At 25.1% G+C, this 17,728-nt stretch overlaps 1 protein-coding gene across 1 annotated transcript; it reads left to right on the forward strand.

The window, feature by feature from the left end:
- The first annotated feature begins 58 nt into the window (after positions 1–58).
- On the forward strand, positions 59–8,649 carry LOC126904330 (sorting nexin-4-like). The gene is made up of 10 exons (XM_050683308.1): positions 59–241; positions 366–475; positions 552–886; positions 2,457–2,566; positions 2,657–2,794; positions 3,196–3,281; positions 6,327–6,424; positions 6,817–6,931; positions 7,031–7,145; positions 8,416–8,649. Exons 1-10 carry the CDS (start codon positions 221–223, stop codon positions 8,464–8,466), a joined length of 1,179 nt encoding a protein of 392 aa, XP_050539265.1. The 5' UTR covers positions 59–220; the 3' UTR covers positions 8,467–8,649.
- Positions 8,650–17,728: the final 9,079 nt, after the last annotated feature.

The following is a 17,728-nucleotide window of genomic DNA, read 5'->3' on the forward strand; positions in this document are numbered from 1 at the left end:
AACTCATGATAAAATAGTGATAAGAAATTGGGTGTATTAATTTTTTATCAAATTATTTTTTTTTAGTTTTTCAAATAGTATGTTAGGAAGCTATTAAAGTAATTTATATGTTAATTATAAAAAGTATGAAGTAATTGAGTATTAAATATTAAAAAGTTTAATTAATTAAAAAAAAAAAATTATAATTTGAAGTTTCAAGATATTGGTTCAGTTTTATTCAATGGCAAATATAAGTAAAAAGGTTGGTTACAGAATATGTTCAATTTTAATGAAAAATTATTATAATTTTTGTTGATATTTTTACCAAAAATTTTTTGAAACATATATTTGCTCATTTCTTTAAACATAACAATTATTTTACATAGGATGACACATTAGCAAATCATGCAATTATAGTTATTACAGAAGCAGAAAAACGGATGAATTCAGCTTTAAGTTTAAAAGAATATTATACGGTTTACATTATAGAAACAAAGTATGATATTTTTAGATGACTAGTGAATGTCTGTATTTAATCTATGTAAATTAAAGCATTTTTATTTTGATTGTAGAGTTGATAGTGCCGAGTGGGCAGTAAGTAAAGGTATTCAAAAATTATCATTTGCTACTAGAAGATATACAGATTTTACCATTTTACACAGTCATTTAGAGCAAAAATATCCATGGACAATTGTTCCTCCACTTCCAGAAAAAAAGCAGTCTTTCATGTGGAACCGTGATGCTGTTTCTGATACAATGGATCCAGATTTTATTGACCGTAGAAGAGCTGCCTTAGAAAGTTTCTTGAAAAGAATAGCTAGTCATATTGAATTAGGATTTGATGAAACTTTTATAAGATTTTTAGGGGAAAAAGAAAACTGGGTGGATGATAATGCTACGAGTTATGGTTAGATTTTATGTTAATATTATTGGTACTAAAGAGTCAAATAGAAAAGGAGTTATCTGTTGTATCTTAAAAATAGTAAGCTATTGATACTTCAACTATTAAAGTATATAAAATTGTTTATTTTGAAGTTTCAGTTTATATAATTGATGCTTATAAAATTAAGAATAAATTATCAATTTAAAATTGATGACAACTTTTAAATACTTAATATGTACACAGAGTGATTTTTTTATTATAACCCACTTATTTACTTATAGAATAAAAATAATTAAAACTTTTATTTTTAATTACCTTTAATTAAATATTATTCTAGAGTTCATTTAAGAATTTAATCAAATGTTTTAGGTTTTAGTTTAATTGTCAATGGTATTTGAATTTTTAACATAACTTTATTTATTTATTAGATATAAAACATTAAATTTTCAAATTTTGGAGTTAATATACATGTATAATACATGAGGGATTACAAATACAGGTAACTAATTGGTTTTTTATGACTATGTCACTATTCGTAGATATGCAGCATTTATTGTCAATTATGACTTTATCAACAGATATGCTTTAAGTATGGTAGTAAGGAACATTGTTCTGAGTTTATAAATACATCAACTAACAATACACCTTTATAAGGCATTAGAGATGAACTAAAAAAGTATTATATAGCTAATTATTTAAGAAAAATATACAACTAAAGGTAACTAAAAAATATAATGTTAATTTATTCAATTGTAAAGTTGTATATCTAATATATGAATAAAGTTATATTAAAAATTCAAATGCCATTTACTTTTAAAATAAAACCTCAAACATTTTATTAAATTCAAAATGTGTCTTTCCACTTGTAAAAACAAAGTTTACACCCTTACAAGACATAAGAGATGAACATAAAAAGTATTACATAGCTAATAATTCAAAAATATTATTTAATTAAAGGTAACTAGAAAAAAAATTATTTTCATTCTGTAAGTAATTTAGTGGGTTGTGATAACAAAATCACTCTATATATATATATATATATATATGTGTGTGTGTGTGTGTGTGTGTTTACCACAATCATAGACAAATTCTATCTATAATCTTCATATTTACTAAATATATCTTTACTGCATTTGTAATACAACAGATATTTCTTTTCAATAATGATGTTACAAATCTTGATTTTTGAATCTGTAATTAATATAATACAATTAAAAAGTTATAAAGAAATTTTGTTTTCTTAACAAATATAAAATTAATACATAATTTTATACATTATCATAGTTTCTATATCTTATTAGATATAGAAATTCTTAAAAATTGTCAAAAAAAAAATAAATATCAACTTGTAACCAACAATTATTAAAAAATTAATATACAATTAAATAATAAATCTCTTAACTATTGTTAATTATTTATATTACTATCGTTTTTTTATTTATCTTTTTTTATACAAAAAATTATTCTAATCACTGTACAATTTACTAACATAAAAGTGTGCAGTAGTTGGTAACACATAATATTATTACTATTTATTTAAACAATAAAAAGTAGCCATTGAACAAATGTATGATAAAATTTATTTTTACTTCAGGTATTATAAAGGACACTGAACATTCAATTAAAAATTTTAATTTATCAATACGCAATAAAACATCTGATGGCCGTTTTGAAGCTATTAAATCTTACAGCAATAAATTACAGGTTTGTAAAATTATAATATATAAGAAAATATATGTTATGCTAAATTTTTGATGTCCTTGAAATTCAAATTTATGTTTACTCTTATTACAGGGTTCTATTAATAAAGTATTATCATGTCGTGCTAAGCGTGCTGAAAATCTATACAATGTAGATATGTTACACTCCCACTATGGAAAAATTTTTAGTGAACTAAGTGCTGTTGATAATGATGTTGGTGATGCTGTTCAGGTAATGCTACTTAAAATTTTAAGGATGTGTTTTAAATAAATTTTAAAGTCTTCACTTATTTTATATAAACATCCTAAATTCATTACAAATAGTTATAAGATTTTATATGATTATTTTCTATGCTATATAATAATTGAAAGGTACAGAGTTAAAGCAATAATAATTCATTTCTGTAAATTTATCAGGAAAACAAAAATAAAGTTATAAATTTCCATCTTTTAAATAATAAAACAAAAATAGACACTTAAATATTATAAAAATTAAAACATTTTTCACTGAATTTCTATACTTGATACTTTTGCTTATGGACTTTAAATTAAAATTGAAAAAAAAATCTATTACTGTTTTTTCCTTATCTCTTTTAAATGTTTTATTTAAATGAGTTTTTATATTTAAACAAGAAAACTGGTCATTACATGGATTCTATTGCATCAGCTATAACTCCAGCATTAGAAGATGAAGAATTTATAATGGATCAATTGAAAGAGTAAGTATGCTAAATTTATTATAACATTGTAGATTTAATAAACATAATATATATATTATTATAAAAATTATTTTTGATATTTTATAGTTTTAAATATATTTCTTAATTTATCAATTATTCATTACTTTTTTATTTTATTCATATATTTTTCCCCTTTTTTTCTTTAATGAAAACAATTAGCTAGCTTATAAAATAGAAAATGATTTATATAAGAAAACGACAAGTTTTTAACAACATTTGGACCCGTACTTCAGATGATATTAACCATTTGAAATGTTAACTCTAGGTAAGTCACGTGTGTTTATTTTCAAGACTAGATATCTCTGCCTCACTTTATCTCCTGTCTGAGTATAAAGATATTAATGACTTCTGAAGTACTAATCCTAAAGTTGTTATAGACCCGTTATTTTCTTAATTAGATCATGTTCTACTTTATAAGCTAATTAATTATGTATATTTGAAATAATAAACCCTTATAGTTATAAAGGATGAACATAAGTTATATAAAATTTAATTTTATCAAAAGTCTTGGTGAAATCAGTATATATAATATCCACGTTTGAACCCTGAGATCAGTGGCGTCCCAGCTTTTTTGGTTTATTTCCAAACTTATTAAATTTAAATAATATTGAATCGGAATTCTTATAAAAACTATCTTTTTTAAATTTCTTTCAATTTAATAATGTTGTAAATTGTACGGGTTCAATACTGGATTTAGTTCTCACTGACATAAATAATTTATTTGTAAATAAATCTATGGATCCTCTCGTCCCATGTGATAGTTATCATCCGGGCCTACTTATTAATTTCCCTATAAGTATAGTTGAACCGATTGAATACAATTTATGTATGTATAATTTTTTTGATTGTAATTACGCAGTTATAAATTTTAGTTTAGCATCGATAGATTGGAATAAACTATTTAAAGGTTTTAGTATAAATGAAGGTGTCGATCTATTTTACAGTGTCATTTATGAAATCATCGATATATTTGTGCCTAAAATAATTAAACGTCAGTCTAATTATCCTTTGTGGTATAGTATAAATCTAAAAGAATAGATTTTTAAAAAGAAAATTGCTCATAAATTATATAAAAGCTCTGGTTTGGTGAGTGATTGTAATATTTTTTCAAATCTCTGTGCAAAATGAAAATTTCTCTCAAAAAAAGATTATCAAACTTGCATAAATAATATTCAAAAAAATTTAAAGACAAAACCGGATCAATTTTGGAAATTCATTAATAATAAACGCTAAAACGATTTTTTATCAAATTATATGCATTTAAATACTGCTCAATTTAATACTCCTAATGATATTGTTAATGGTTTTGCCAGTTACTTCTCTAGTGTTTATGAAAATTATGATTATTATTATGGCAATATAAATTTTGAACCACAAACTTCGCCCAAAATTCTTCTTTCTCCGCTCCTCTCTATTACCATTGACTTAATTGAGGTATTTGAAGTTCCTTAAGTTCTAAATTCAGTCCAGGTCCTGACTTAATACCTAACATATTCCTAAAAAACTGTAAATTTGTTATTTCCTCGCCTTTATTATACCTATTTAATTTGTCACTTTCTACTAGTATTTTCCCTAATACTTGGAAAACTAATTTTATTTGGCCAATTCCTAAGTCTGCTTCTGATCTATCCAATATTTCAAATTACCGGCCAATTACCTAGCTTTCTTTGATACCTAAAATATTTAAATCGATAGTTACAAATAAAGTTATATCAGATTTAAATAATGTAATCATCGATGATCAATGGTTTTCGACAAAATAAAAATACGATTACTAATCTAATTAACTTTCAACATTTTGTATCTAATGTCCTATCTCAGGGTTCAAACGTGGATATTATATATACTGATTTCACCAAGGCTTTTGATAAAATTAATTATCAAATATTATTTACAAAATTAAACCAGATTGGTATATGTGGTTCTTTTTTATCTTGGATTATATCTTTTATTGAGGATCGTCATCAAATTGTAGCTTATAAAAACATTTGGTCCATTCCAATACGTGTCACATCAAGAGTTCCTCAAGGTTCCCATTTAGCAGCAATGTTATTTCTTATATTCATTAATGACATTCATCTTAACAACTGCGCTAAATTAATGTTTGCTGATGATCTCAAATTATTCCGAACAGTTATCAATCAAGTTGAAGTAGATTTACTACAATCTGATTTAAATACACTCTATGAATGGTGCAGAAATAATAAATTTACTCTCAATATTAATAAATGTCAGATAATGACTTTCTCGAGAGCTAGAGTAGTTTCGTCTTTTGATTATAATATAAATGGTGTAACATTAAATCCTCTCACTTAAATGTTCCATGCCTAGGGAACCTCATTCCTCTTACCTCCGACTTCTAACGTTTCTATCCCTCGAAACTCTTGAAAAGCGTCGTTTACGTTTAGATGTATACTTTGCGTTTAAGCTATTCGCAGGCAATTTTGACTGTCCTATTTTTTTAAGTTGTTTCTCTTTCCACACCCCTACTTGTAATACCGGGTCTAAAAATACATTTTATTTAAACACAGAAGTAACTAATTATGCAAGCAACACCCCTCTTACAGAATAATGAAAACTATAAATGAATTAAAAATTGATCTGTTTATATCACCAAACTTTAACTTATTTTAAATTTATTGTAGTTCTATTCTTTGTAACGCATATCTATAAGTATTATTATATTGTATATTATTTTCATTTAATTTTTGTAAATTTATCATTTTCTACAAAGGATTGTATTATAGAACGTTGTTATTGGGCCTGGCCCGTTTAAAATTTAATAAATAAATAAATAACAAATATTTTATTACACATAATGGGAAATACATATTTAACTAACAAAAGCCAAATAAAAAATATTATTTTTTGAAAAGTTGGATGGCTAATGTTAAAAGAATCATTTTGTATATGTATAGTTAATTAAAAATAACAATGTTCGAGTATTAATAACACATCTAATAAACAACTTTTTAATATAATATTATCTTTTACTAATTTAAACTTATTATATTTGTTCTTTAGGTATCTTGCTTTTACCAACTCTTTACACACATTAACAAGAAATCATGATTTAATGCATTATAATTTGGATAATTTGAATAATATGTCAAACAATAAAGGTAATTTGTAAAGTGTAATTTATTTTTATCTAAAAATTATAATGTTAAATATTAAATAATTTAAAGTATATAGTTTCAAGCACAAAAAAAAAGTATCATTTAATTATATTATACATAGGGATTTCATTAAGTAAGGAAATAGGTTCTATTGCTCTCATTATTTGTAACATCTAACATGTTTCTTTACTTCCTAACACACTTTTTAAAAAATATTTGTAAAATACTTTAATAAATAAATAATTAAAAGTTTTTAAAACAAATAATTTTATAAAATTAATTATTTTCTTTAATTGTCATGCATTACTTATTGATGCAAATTTTTTGTCGTTTTGTAAAGAAGAATTTTCATAATAAATGAGTATTTTCTATGCATATTTTTCATTTATATTTAGAAACAAGTGGTATTATGTCAAGACTTTTTGGTTATACTTCTTCAGCTGCTGGGCGTGATGCTGCTGCAATTGAAGCATTAGAAAATAGACGCATTGAAGCAAAAAGTGACTATGTGTTAGTTATATATTTATTTAAAAAATATTTGAATGATAATTTCTAGGCTGAGTGTTATATTAATATAAGTATAATAGCTTAATATTCTATAATATTTAGAGATTTTGTTGATAAATCATTGGAAAACTATAAAATGTTTGAAAATCAAAAAGATAAAGACCTTATGAAAATCCTTAAAGACTATGTGACATTTCAAACCAAATATGCTCAAAAGGTATGTTATTATATTTATTGAATTATTTAATGTGAATCAGTAGAAAGATATTAAGTTGCTATAAGAAAAAGTATATTTTAATATTGCTAAAGAATTTTATTGTTGCAAATTAATAATTTTTTCCTATTAAGCACATATTTTGTATATAAAGGGAAATATCTATGCCTAAAACAACATAATTCGCAAATTTCTTTTCAAAATTTATTGATAACAGTTTGGCTTAGAAGCAATATCCTTCAGCTTAAAATGCTAAATCCCGTCCCTCTCGCCCCCTAAATTCATGCAACAACTTAATTTTTTTACTGGAAATAGAATATTTAGAAAGATTATGAACAATAAAAAAAAAACTTTATCAAAGAGAATATGTATAGTACATATAATAAAAATTGATCACTTGTGGCTAGTTAATTAAGTAAAATTAAAACTATATTAAAAATATTATTAATTTAAAAAAACTAAAAAATATTAAAAATATTAAACTCAAAAGCCACAAAAAAATTAATGAAAAGTCGCGGATACGTATTTCGGAAACAATGTTACCATTATCAACGCTAAACACATACTCTATATAACTAGTATGTGTTTAGCGTTGATAATGGTAACATTGTTTCCGAAATACGTATCCGCGACTTTTCATTAATTTTTTTGTGGCTTTTGAGTTTAATATTTTTAATATTTTTTAGTTTTTTTAAATTAATAATATTTTTAATATAGTTTTAATTTTACTTGTATAGTACATATTCGTTTTTTTTTTGTAAAATTTTATTAATACCATAATACTCGTAATTACGGGTTTAGTATTAATTAATATACTTGTAACATAACACCTCTCTTACTAGAACATTAATAAATGAACTATTAATATTATGGACTATTTAGAATAAGCGTACAATAAGCACACAAATAATAATTCTGATTTTTAGAATTTTGTTAATAACAGTTGCTACAGAGTCTATTTACATTGACAAAATCTGAAATACATATTAATAGATTGGTAGCTAGGAGTGTATGTTTTGTTTAATTTTTAACCTCCATTGGAAGTCCAGTATCTATGCTGTTATAATTAATTTTTTTTCTAATTCAATTTGTTATAAAAATTATTTTGCTTAAGAAATTATTCTATGAATTAAAAATTATTTATGATACAATTTTTAGCTTTAATGCGAAGCTGAAAAGGTATTGGTTTTACTATGTGCTTTTTTTTTTCCTATAAATTTATAAACATCTAACAAAATAAAAATATCTTATAAATATGAGATTATTGTTTCAGGGCTTACAAACTTGGAAAAACATATTGCAGAGTATTCAAAGTATTGAATAAAATTGTTTTCCTACATTCAAGTCAATTGAATTTTGTTTTATATATTTCCTTTTTGATATTATGTAACTTAATATATCATCAAACCGCTTTTAGAAGTCAAATTTATGTACATCACTTTGATGGATTTTTTAGTACTACCAAAAATATTAAACTGTTATTTATTTATTGCAATAAAACTTATAAATTTTAATAAAATAAAATATTTGTTAAAATTTGTCAGCATTTATAATTTTTAACAATAAGTATCTTTTTCCTAGAATATGCTTGTGATGTTTTCACTTGTTATAGATAATATATTTTTATTTTAGAGTACTAGTTCACATGAGTGATTTTTTACATAGAATAAATGTACAAGATTACAAAAAAAGAGAAAATAATAAAAGTTTTAGAATTTAATCTACTTATTAAAGATTTGATTAAATTTAAAATGTAAAGTACTATGGAAGTACATTGATAACTGTGCCTTTCCGCCTGCTATGTATATTTTAGCTTCGATGCGAAGCTGAGAAGGTATTAATTTTACCATGATGTGTTTATTTTTTTTTTTTTTTGTGTCTGTCACTACTTTTTCTCAGCTCTCACTGGACCGATTTCTTTTAACAATACGTCAAAAGATCACAAATTGTATCTAGTTGAAGACATTACCCTTAAAAATTTAAAAATTTTCCCTCGTTCCCCGCAAATGGGGGAAATATCCAAAAAAATTACAAATTTAAAAATCGGTAAATTTTGTCATTTTTTTCACTTTTTGTTTCTTAAAACTTCCATAACTTTTTCAAAAATCAACATAATTTTTTTTTTAACTAAAACCTTAGATATTTCCCTTTCATTTGATATCANAAAATCAACATAATTTTTTTTTTAACTAAAACCTTAGATATTTTCCTTTTATTTGATATAATTTTTTTGAAAATTTAACACTTAACCTGCTCATGGGGGGAATTTAAAATTGCAACTTTTTTACAAAAACTAACTTTTTCAACTTAATTTTTGAAAATGTTCCGGAAATACTGCATCCTTTTAACATATGTCAAATTAAAGCTTATGTCATGTCCTATAAAATTAAAAAAAAAAATTTATCCCGACGACCTATCTTCTATGTACAAATGGCTATTGTATTCAAAAATATGCTATTTTTGTATTAAAATTTGGGTTTTGTATTTTATTTTATTTTAAAATATCTTATTAGGGGAATACATAGACTTTCATGAATATTAAATAATTTAATTAACATAGAATAAAATTCATAAGATATAAGAAATTAAACTTATTAAATTTTTTTACTTTTTTTAAGTCCAAAAAGTAATTTTTAAATTTGAGTTAGCTTAAATACCCAATTTTATCAAGCGACGAAGATAACGAACAGTTGCCGAATCGGTAACACTTGTTGTTTTTCACGCATAGGTTATGAGGTTCAAATCCGACTGTAGAAATAAACATTTTGCATTTTTTTTTGAGTTAGAATAAAATTTTCAAATCATTTAATATTTATCTCATTTAGTTTCAATAACTTCATTAAATATTACAGATCCCATCACTTTTGTCTCCCCTTGTGAGAAAAAATGACTTATTTATGTTAATATTATTTTACTATGTGGTTCTTTTTGTGGCTACGATTTATTTTGCCAACCCTCACTAGACCTACTTTTGAAAATTCTCGATTTTATTTTTAATATTATATTTAACTTTATAACGCTATAACTTATTGAAAAGTGTATTGATCCACACAATTTTTTTATGAGAAATAATATTTTTTAATAAACCCTTTTTCATTCGGCATACTTTATCTTAATCAGGATATTACTAAGGAACTAGCAGATTATGTAGCTTTTGGAATAATCCACCAAGTTTTTAAAATTAAACACTATCTAAAGGTTTGCATCGAAGCGTTTATTTTTGATAGTGATTTTAATCACTCTCAGATATCATTATACTTGATCCAACTATAGCACGGCACCACTGTGCCGCGACCCCCTGTGCTGGGTTTTTTTTATTATAGAATGAATATATTTTATTATTTAATAATTAATAAATATACAAATTCAATTAAATTTGAAAATTCAATTAACCACCACAATCTTCTATCATGTAGTGGGAGAGTCATACCAACTATGTATACTCTCCTTCGGTACAAAGCAAATCCAGCAGTGATAGACTTTGGAATCCCCCTAAGGTCTAAGTTTAGTTCTGGAACGTCCTGCACTTAGGTCGGTAAGAGAAAAAATATCATTTATGGAAATCGTGAGCAAATGCCCCAAATGCTGATTAATTTTATGTCACTGCAGTAAATTAAAAAATATAAATTATATCCAAGAATATAAGTTACAATAAAATAAATTATATTTAAGATTAGTTAGTTAAAAATATTACTGATCTAGTAATTTGTATGCTGTACTAGTGGGGTGGTGTGGTCTAGCGCTCCATCAGAGGAGGGGCTAAGTAAGTCTAATTAGAATAGTGTATGACTACAGTTGAATATCTATTCTGTGTATTTTTATTTAATCAATTTAAGTCTGTTAGAATTATCCGTGTATCTGTCTATTATTTATTGAATTAAGTGTGTTAAATTAATATGTACTAAGTGATACTTTATGTGTTTTATTAATGAATAAATAGACAATTATAATTAACTTTTAATTAAATTTAATTAAATTAAAAAAAAAAACTGTTTTATCTTAAAATATGGGTTTGTTTACATTTTTTTTGTTGTATTTATGTTATTGATCTAATATGAACAAAGTTTATTGGTGGTTATGTATATTGCCATGTATTTATTTATTTATTTTTTATATTTATACCATTGTCACCGTTTTATACATTTGTGATTAGTATTCATTGTGTTTGTTATACAGATTCTTTTATACTTTATATTGTTGTTATTATCTGTTATGAGTTGTCCACCCATGCCAGCAATCTCTGTAGTGCTCTGTACCTTCCATGGATCCACTATCTCAGCTTTAATTGTAAGACGTGGTCGTCTTCCAAGGGGGAGGATGTTCAAAAGTTATGTGTGTAGCCGGTAAAGTTACACATAGCTCGAGTTGGCATTACCCCTCTCAATGTAATGACAACAATCGTGTCCGGCACCTACCGGCACCTTGCGAGCACTACGTCGGTGTACGCGATTGAAGTCGTACCGCATCTCTTGAGTCTGATGACTCGTGGCCAGTGAGCTGGCGTGCTTTAATTTGTTTCATTGTTTTTTGGTTGGTATTGGCCTGTTTAGGTGACAACCAACACTTTATATTACCAGTTACGTGCTATTACTCGAGTGCTCAACGGAAATAGAGCAGCGGAGGTTAACATTCCATACGCAAAAGCGTTTTGGCAGTCGATTCAGCGTTAATTGCACTATGGATGGCTGATGGCTGGGTGATGTTTCGTTTTGTTTGTTTTTTTTTCTACTATTATTATTCTAATGTTAATATATTGATATATTGAATATTTATTAGTTTATAAATATATATATGTATAATAAAGTTACTGTTTGGAATTGATATTATACGATTGTCAAGTAAAACNTTTAAAAATCGCTAATTTTCGATATTTTTTCAATTTTTTTTACTTAAAATTGCCATAACTTTTTTAAAAATGATCGAATCAATATAACTTTTTTTTTTATAAATACCTTAGATATTTACCTATCATTTTATATATTTTTGTGAACATTTGACCCTTTATCTGCACACAGAGAGGGATTTAAAAAGACAACTTTTTCAACTTAACTTTTGAAAATGTTCCGGAAAGACTGACACTTTTATATATATTTTAAATTAAAACTAATGTAATATACTTTAATTTGAAAAAAAAAAATTTGACCTATGGACTTGTCTTCGTGGTGAAAACGGACATCAAAGTTAAAGAAGAACGTACGATTTCCGTGAAAAAATTCTCGATTTTATATTTTATATTATTTAATTTATATTTTATATAACTTTTGGAAAAATTTATGGATCAATATTATTACTTTTTTATAATAAATATTTATACACCCCTTTCATCTGGCACGGTTTTTTTGTAAATCTGGATTTGTCTTCATGGTAAAAATGACTTCCGTATTCAAAAATATGCTATTTTTGTGTTAAAATTCTGGGTTTTGTATTTTATTTTATTTTAAAATACCTGACAAGGGGAGTACAGATTTTCATAAATATTATATAAATGAAAAATTAATATAGAATAGAAAGTTATACTTATTTAAATTTGTTTGCTTCTTTTAAGTCGAGAAAAATAATTTTGAAATTTGAACTAGCTTAAATAGCCAACTTTTTCATAGATTGTTAGCGACGTACGGTTGCAGAGTTGTCAAAACTTATACTTTACACGATTGGGGTAAGAGGTACTAGACCGCGTATGACAATGAATTTTTTGTATTTTTTCTTAATTTTTTTTAAGTTAGTATAAATTTTTAACTCATTTGATTTTTATCTCATTTAGATTCAATAACTTCAATAAAGATCAAAGATCCCATCACTTTATTCGCCCCTTGTAGGAAGAAATTTCTTATTCGTATTAATCAGAAGCTGATAGAAAAGTTATGGAAATGAATGTTCAAGGAAGAAGAGGTAGAGGATGTCCAAACAAGATAGAGGCCTAATGTGAGCGTAGATGATATGGGTTATCGTATCAAGTGGAAGCTTAGGATAAAGTGGCCGACACCAAGTAGTTGGAATTAAGGCGAGGAAAAAGAAAAGAAAGAATATAATAATTTTTCAGTTTTTTAGAATGATTAAATTAAACTTTTTTTTTAATTAGTTTCTTATTGCAGACAAAAAATATGTAAAAATATTTGAGCGAAAGCAAATGTTTCAAAAGTTACAGCTTTTGAAAATTATGGGGTATATTGATATTGACTGTCAAATAAAGACTTATAATAAGCCAAAAATGTTAAAAAAGTTCTTTTAGTTTATTTTTATTAATAATTTCTGTTAAAAGTCTTAAAAATTTTAAGCCGTTTCCTGTGACTGTTTGGATTTATTGGGTCACTGTACTTTCCAGTCCAGAGGGTTTTATATATATTGTAATTTGGTTAAACCTTCTTTTCTTTAGGGTTTTGAGGGCGTGAGTCTCATCCTATGAGAGTTCTGTAGGGCTTAAACCGGTCACCGGATCCGGTAGGCATAACTGATACTTTTTTTACCAATAACTTTTTTTTTGCAGTTGTTTTTTTTTATTAAGTTATAATAAAAAAAGACCGTTCTGTATTATTTCTGTTTTTTATTTTGCGGAAATCTGTAATATTTAATAATTTTATGATATTTTTTATTTGTCGACTTGGCAACTTTAACATACTATAACTTTTAAACCAATGTTTCCGTTAATTTTTCAAAGGGATTTGAAAAAAATACACACTAAAAAAAAAAAAAAATTAATATTTGTATACAAAAATATAAGTATAAGTTAATATTAAATTTCCCCGAAGTTTGTACAATCCATCGAACTCGGGGTAAATATGAATAAGAATCTATATATAAAGTTTTATTTTATAAAATATTAATCTGAGATAATAAATGAATAAATAATAATTTGTTTCTTTTTCAAGTTTTTTAACTAATTACAAACTTACAAATTATAAGCAGATTTTTTTTTGTTTACTCTCTGTCGAGGTACTATTTCATGATAAATAACTTTATAATTAAAATATGTACTTGATATTTTCTTTATTTATATAAGGTGACAATTTAAATTACTGTCAAAAGTAATGTAATGATAATTGTACATATTAAAGTTTTTAGGTACAGTCTACGCAAGATTTTTTTAGGTTAGTGTCACCTATTTTCCTATTTATGGTCCGTAACCTATTTTTATCAAAACCACTATTTTTTTAAACAGATTTTTTTCATTTTTTTTGTGCTATTATCTTTTAATACACATTTTTAAAACTAAATATAAAATTATCAATAATAAATGAATAACGAATTTAGCCCCTTTGACTCAATAATAATTAATAAATTCGACAATCCAATTAATTTTAAAAATTCATATTCAATTTTGATTCACACCTCTTGTCTAAATAAAACACCTCAGAACGATTTGAATCTCAATTAAAGGAGTCTAATGAATCAATAATATTATTAGCGATGTAAGCATTTTCGGGTCATTTATGGTAATTAAGTAACAGGCTTGTTAGTCTCGTATTTTTTAACAATGATATTACAGTTTCAAAAAATATAAAACGACAAAATCATTACACATTAAAAATGGTAATAGTTGAAAAAAACTCCAAAAAACGTTTACAAATGGAATTAATAAAAGAAAACATGGGCAGCGGCGTATTTATATGCGATAAATATAGATAACTGCTTACAGCGGCATATTTTAACTTATACTGTATAATTGAACAAAATAGGAAACCAATAAAAGTTTACAAGACGCAGTGAACAAATAAAAGCGCAAGAAAAAATGTTAACAAATCGAAATAATGACTAAAAAAATTAATTAGTGTAGATCAATGTAGGAATACTTCTCGTTAACAACTTAACCGATATTGACATGTAAAAATAATATCGCACTACATAAATGCTATTTCAAGTCATAAGGCAATACTCTATGCTTCTAGTTGACACTGGGAGAGCACCTTTGCCACGAACTGATGGTGCTCCGACATTTACATACTTCGACATTTGACAAAGTAGTAATTATTACGAACATCTGGTACTCCGACCATCTATCANAAGTAGTAATTGTTACGAACATCTGGTACTCCGACCATCTGATTCATAGGTTACCAAAATTATGACGGATTTTACTCCGACATTAAATTTAAAAAATGAGATAGTAAAAACTCCGACATTATCGATAGTTTGATTATGCATCGAAAGTTATATTATATTTCGATTGCATTGTTAGTAATAGGGCGCATTGATCGTATATGTTGCAACGTCAGGGTCACGTGGCTACAGAAACACTACATTATTAAATTAATTATATTATTATTAATAATATTGTAAAATTTAAATTAAAATGTTCTATTCAATTAGCATTTATCTGCTACTATAGTTATTATACAATAATATACATTTTGCTTATTATTTTCTGGTACAATTTCTCACATTTGACATATGTTATTAATACTCGAATGATAATAGTCATTCATTAAGTAACATAAAATTAATAGTGTTTAATACAAATGTACATTTTTGAAAAAGTTTTCTCTATTGTTAGAATATATATTTATCTTTGAGAATTTTATTTTTTAATTATCCAATAATTACAAAATATTTTCATCAAATCAAAAAACTGTTAGTTAACTGTTTTTTCAGTCGATCCACAAAATTTTATCTAACAGTAACTTATTTTTTAACATCTATAAGATCCATTTGAAAACTAATTTTTCTATAACAAATATGTGCTGTAAAAATTGTCTTGTGCAATTTTATTAGTGATTAATTCCTAAGTGTGTAATATTAAAAAATAATAACTAATATAACACATAAAATTGTTTGTACAATATAAAATCATTCTTGGGGATGTCTGGATTTTTTCCTGTGCTGCATTAGGACATCTAAGTATAAAATAACACAGTATATCCAACTTCAATGCAATAATTGTTGAACACATTTTTTTTAGTCTTATTACTTTCTGGAAGTTTCTTCCAATAGGTTTTTATAGACTCAGAAGAGTATGATTAATTTTTCTTTCAGCAATTTTAATTGAAAATTAATTACTAAAATTATTTTTAACTTATATTAAAAAAAATTAAAATAGTATTAAACTGTGTAAGTTTTGCTACAAGTCTAATATGAGTTATGCTAAGAATTAGTAAGTTTTGGTTATATATAAGTAGAATTAATTTTTTCTTATTTAAAAATTCTGTGTGTCATCTAAAATTAAAAATATATTAACTCATCGTTAAAAAAATTTAATTTTGTGACATGAGTTTTATAATCAATGTTAAATTATAAGTAAAACCATTATAATCTCCAGTGGTGCTCAAAAAAAAGTTAAAAATATTAAGGAGTAAAAAATTATTTATTTAAAGTTTTTTTTGTTTAAAATCTAATATACATTTATTGAAATCAGTTTAATATTTCCTTGAAAAAAATATCTGAATAGCCTTTCCTTTTTTTAATAATAATTAAATTTGTTGGACAATTTTCTCAGTGGTCCAGTGAGAAAAAAAATCTTAAATTTAATGAGGGCCTTCTGAGCCAGGCCGACCTGCGAAAAGATGATTATTTTGCCAAAGTTTTCATCTCGTTAGCTTAACGCGTATCCTGCAAATACAAATGTATTGTTTTATAAATACAAAATGAAGTTTTTTTAAAAATTTGAATTAATTTTATATGTACTTTTTAGAATATGAAAGCATATTCCAAAAAAAATAAAAATTAATTTTCAAAATAAAATCACGTAATGTAATGTATTATGTTTTGTAAAAATGTAATTATATATATATATATGTCCTATAAAAAAAGTTGTACAGTTTCAATATTACATTATTATATTTGATTTCCATTTAATGAGAAAAAATGAATAATTGTTTGATTATCAATCATGATTATAAATTAAAATATTTAACTCTATACGTATATTTGACAAAACTTCAAATAATCATAATGCAAATAAAAAAAAAATGAACCATTATTTAATGAATTGACTGCATATTTTTAATCGAGTTAGTTAAGTTTAAAACCAATTTACTTAGCAGATTTTTGTAAGTTTATGATAAATCATAAACTATTGTCCACTGTTAACTTATAACTGCCTTGTGTTTACTTAATTTGACTAGAGCGTAGGAGTATTGCAACAAAATATTTGGGAACTCTAATTACATAATTTTTTACCTAATCTAAAAAAATATTTCTATACAACAAGAAATACAAATTAATTCATTTTCGGTATAGTCTATGGCAGAATTTTAGGAGACAAAGCCCCCTCAAGTCTCTCCAGATTGCGGTCAAATCCAAACTGGACTGAATTAATTTCGTTACCCACCTTTGAACAATGAAATGATATTAAATCATATTTTTGTTTGATTTCATATGAAACTAATTGTAATGACAGTTTTAGAGAATGGGATACCGAATATCTTTATAAACGCATCTGTTTAATAACGAATACTATCATCATAAAAACGTACCTCTATATTTTTTAACTAAACTAATTGAATGTTATAATATTAATGTGCTTACAATGTTATAATAAGCACTAATAAGGAGAGGTAAAAAAGATTTTACGTCTGAAAATTGGAATCGCTCTTCTTTCCCCTCCAAAAAAAAATTTAAGGGCTCACACCAGTTATGTTACCTTTATGTACCTA

The sequence above is a fragment of the Daktulosphaira vitifoliae genome, unplaced genomic scaffold (genome assembly GCF_025091365.1).
Source record: "Daktulosphaira vitifoliae isolate Bord-2020 unplaced genomic scaffold, ASM2509136v1 Scaffold_4, whole genome shotgun sequence".
Classification (NCBI taxonomy): domain Eukaryota; kingdom Metazoa; phylum Arthropoda; class Insecta; order Hemiptera; family Phylloxeridae; genus Daktulosphaira; species Daktulosphaira vitifoliae.

Excerpts from the sequence above, each read along its gene's own strand:
- LOC126904330 (XM_050683308.1), top strand. The coding sequence starts at position 221 with ATGGCAAATATAAGTAAAAAG. Across the intron at positions 476-551 it reads GTTTACATTATAGAAACAAA|AGTTGATAGTGCCGAGTGGG; the intron begins GTATGATATTTT and ends TTTTGATTGTAG. Across the intron at positions 887-2,456 it reads TGATAATGCTACGAGTTATG|GTATTATAAAGGACACTGAA; the intron begins GTTAGATTTTAT and ends TTTTTACTTCAG.